Genomic DNA, 3,013 nt, shown 5'->3' on the forward strand with positions numbered 1-3,013 from the left:
ACTCTCCAGGTCAAAATTCCTAAATGGTATGTAGAACAAAAAGGATTAGCGCTATGTATATACTCGTAAAGCTTTACCAATCGTTGCTTATTCTGTTGCTACCGATGGTACTATGGCCAAACTGTTAGCAATCAGTTCTTCTGAAGACGACTCCTCAAACTTGGGGACAAAGCTCATTGTGTAGTGGAACTCGATTTATAGGCGCTGATGAAGGGGTGTCGATGCCATCAATCCTTTCTTTACATCAACTTGTAACTCCCTAATAGGGATTGCTGCCAAAAAACTTTTAATGCACTCTTTACATGCCTCTTTACCTCTATAAATGATTTTCTTTTCAGGTGCCCTGTCTTCCTGCATACTGTCGTCGCTGTTGGTGCTCATGACAATTTTTCTTTCATCCACAGCCTCTTTGACATCGGTTTTCTCTTTTCTATTGCAAGATGGCTTATCATCTGATTGTTGAGACTCACTAGGTACTCCATAATTATTGTATCTTGGTCGAATTTGAGGATATATGCCTGATTACAACCCTCAAAAAGCCTCTCCCCAAGTGTGTCAATGATATAGTACGCGTCTTTTTCAACCTTGAGGATAAAGAAGTGGTCATTCCAACTCACAATGTAAACACAGGAGTCACCATGACGAGGAGTTTCTTGAGCGGACTTAGAAATATCGTCCCATATGTTGTCAAAAGACATGACACCATGAAGGAAGTGGAATCCTTCCTCTTCTTCAATTCCTTCAGGATGAAAGAACCCAATGAATGATTTTTCTGAGACTACTGAGAGAGGACACACTTTAGCCTCGAGAACTGTCTCGAGGTCAAAATGCTTATCTGGGAAACGTTCCCTATAGGTCTCGTTTTCACAAAGATCTCTCTACTGCATCGAGCCTTCACAGATAAGAGAATCAAGTTGGGACTTGATAGGCATATCTTCAGGATTGCAATGGAACCAATCAGCTATGACAGCAACCAAGGCTGTACAAGCGCTTTCACCAGCAACTGGTTCACTTCGTTGATCAATCGAAGCAAAGAAGATCTGAGTCTGCAGCTTCATTTGTCCATCACGGCTTATTATTTCTTTCTGCTCCCAACTACCCACAGCGAAACTTTCATCTCCAAACTCAGAGACTGAAATCGGAGAAGTTTACTCGGATTTGTGCCCCTGCATGAACTACACACATTAGTAAGAGGACTAGTTATGACATATATCTTCAATCATGAACAAGAAAACCTCAGCAGTTAGATACTTGATACAAATGTACAAGTAGACTAAGCTACTAAAGAAAGCTACCAAACTTTGTAATCTTCAATTCGCCAAGCACATTGGTGTACAAGTTATTGCGCGCTGATCATACCATGACATGAAGATAAAAAATGACTTGTCAAACATGACAAAGAACGCAAGAAAAAAGGAGACGTACCCTAGAAGAAGACTCGTCGGATGAGCAAAGCTGTCGGCGATCAAAGTCTATATCGTCTCCACCATCCTCTCCATAATGTTTCTTCAACAATGGCTTCCCCTTGGTTTTAGGAGATTTGAAACTCAACTTCCTCTTCCTCCAGGAAAGAAGGCTATGTTTTGAACTCTGCTCTGCAGATTGATTTGCTGCAGTTGTATCCTCAGGGTACTTGTGCCTTGTGTCTGATATATGGTGGCTGTAGTGGACTAAATCCTCGTCACTGCTGCTGCCGCTTGTATTTGAACAAAATGATCCACCAGCATGGTTTGCATAGACAAGTGCTTCATAACTGAATGACTTCTGAACACTTGTATCCTCTTTTCCTTCCTCAGATTCTCCTTCCGAATCCTCATCAAGTGAATCTGTATCCACAGGATAAACATAATCGGGATCCTCACTTCTGACTGAGTTCCTTCCATCAATGCTGCTTCCTTCCTCTGCATTATATGCCTTCTTGTGTCGCCTAAAAGATAATGCTTTCAAAAATTTAAACTTTCGCAGACCTGCTTTTAAAGAACCATGCCCATTTCTGTCTGTCAACAAAGCCTTTCCAGGGTTCGGAGATACTGGACAAGACATGATAAACTTCGAAAATGTCTCTGAAGCTTCGTGAGTGTTCCTCAATTCCACAAGGTTGAGCACTAGCTGTCAACAAATATATGAACATATCTTTAGGAACAGTCGCATTAGATAATATATTCACGTACCTGCAGGAATACCAGAACGCAAGCAAAAAGCATGTGTTTTAGTTTTTCTTACACAGAGTGAAAGGCAACTCTTGAAGCTGCCAACAAAGACTTCCAAAGGAATGAAAATTTCAATGCCGTATTGTTTATTTCCAGCTACTGAAGCAAAGTCTGCAAGATTCAATATCGCAGCAGAAAGTATGGGTACCTTCTGATTTGGTCCTTTGCTTGTACCCTGATTCAGCAGAAGTATGAATAAATACAAAGAAGGGAGTAAATGAACAATGAAATCGAACACAAAGACAACGTGTTCAATAGAGAAATTAGTGTCGATGAAAACATAAAACCAAAACTAAAGGATTAGAAGCATGAAATAATACACCCGTGGATTGGAAAACACACGATTATCATGAACGATAGGTTCAAAGCAGTCAAACGAACATGCAGCTAAGGCCAATGTAGTGCCTATGGAAGAAGAACAACTTGCTTCAGCCATAAACAAGTTGAGATATAAGAATTTACTATTCCATTTAAGCTCAACACATGTCATCATCATACCAAATAAAAATACAAGTGAAAATAAGTTACATAAAGAAAATAATTAAAACCTATTCCCAACTAGTAGATATGGCCTATATGAGTCTTGATACTACATTGTGTCCTATATTTAACCAAGTCTGCATTGATTCCAAGAAATTATAGGTCGTTCGAGACAACTTCTCTAGGTCTATCTCGTCTCCTTTTAACACCTTGGTCACCATGGTCTCACACCTACTAACCGATGCATCTGGAGGTCGCTGCAAGACGTTGAACCTATGAAAGAAGTAGTCATTAAAAAGTTCAAACCATTTATCATTAACAAC

At 40.0% G+C, this 3,013-nt stretch overlaps 1 protein-coding gene across 1 annotated transcript; it reads right to left on the reverse strand.

Annotated features, from left to right (window-relative positions):
• Positions 1 to 44: 44 nt before the first annotated feature.
• LOC124894594 lies at positions 45 to 2,963 on the reverse strand (the record flags this gene model as incomplete). The annotated part of the gene is made up of 4 exons (XM_047405192.1): positions 45 to 1,166; positions 1,426 to 2,109; positions 2,224 to 2,502; positions 2,930 to 2,963. Coding segments are annotated over 4 exons (1,015 nt in total), but the record flags the coding sequence as incomplete, so codon positions are not given.
• Positions 2,964 to 3,013: the final 50 nt, after the last annotated feature.

This window comes from Capsicum annuum, unplaced genomic scaffold (genome assembly GCF_002878395.1).
Source record: "Capsicum annuum cultivar UCD-10X-F1 unplaced genomic scaffold, UCD10Xv1.1 ctg75766, whole genome shotgun sequence".
NCBI lineage: Eukaryota > Viridiplantae > Streptophyta > Magnoliopsida > Solanales > Solanaceae > Capsicum > Capsicum annuum.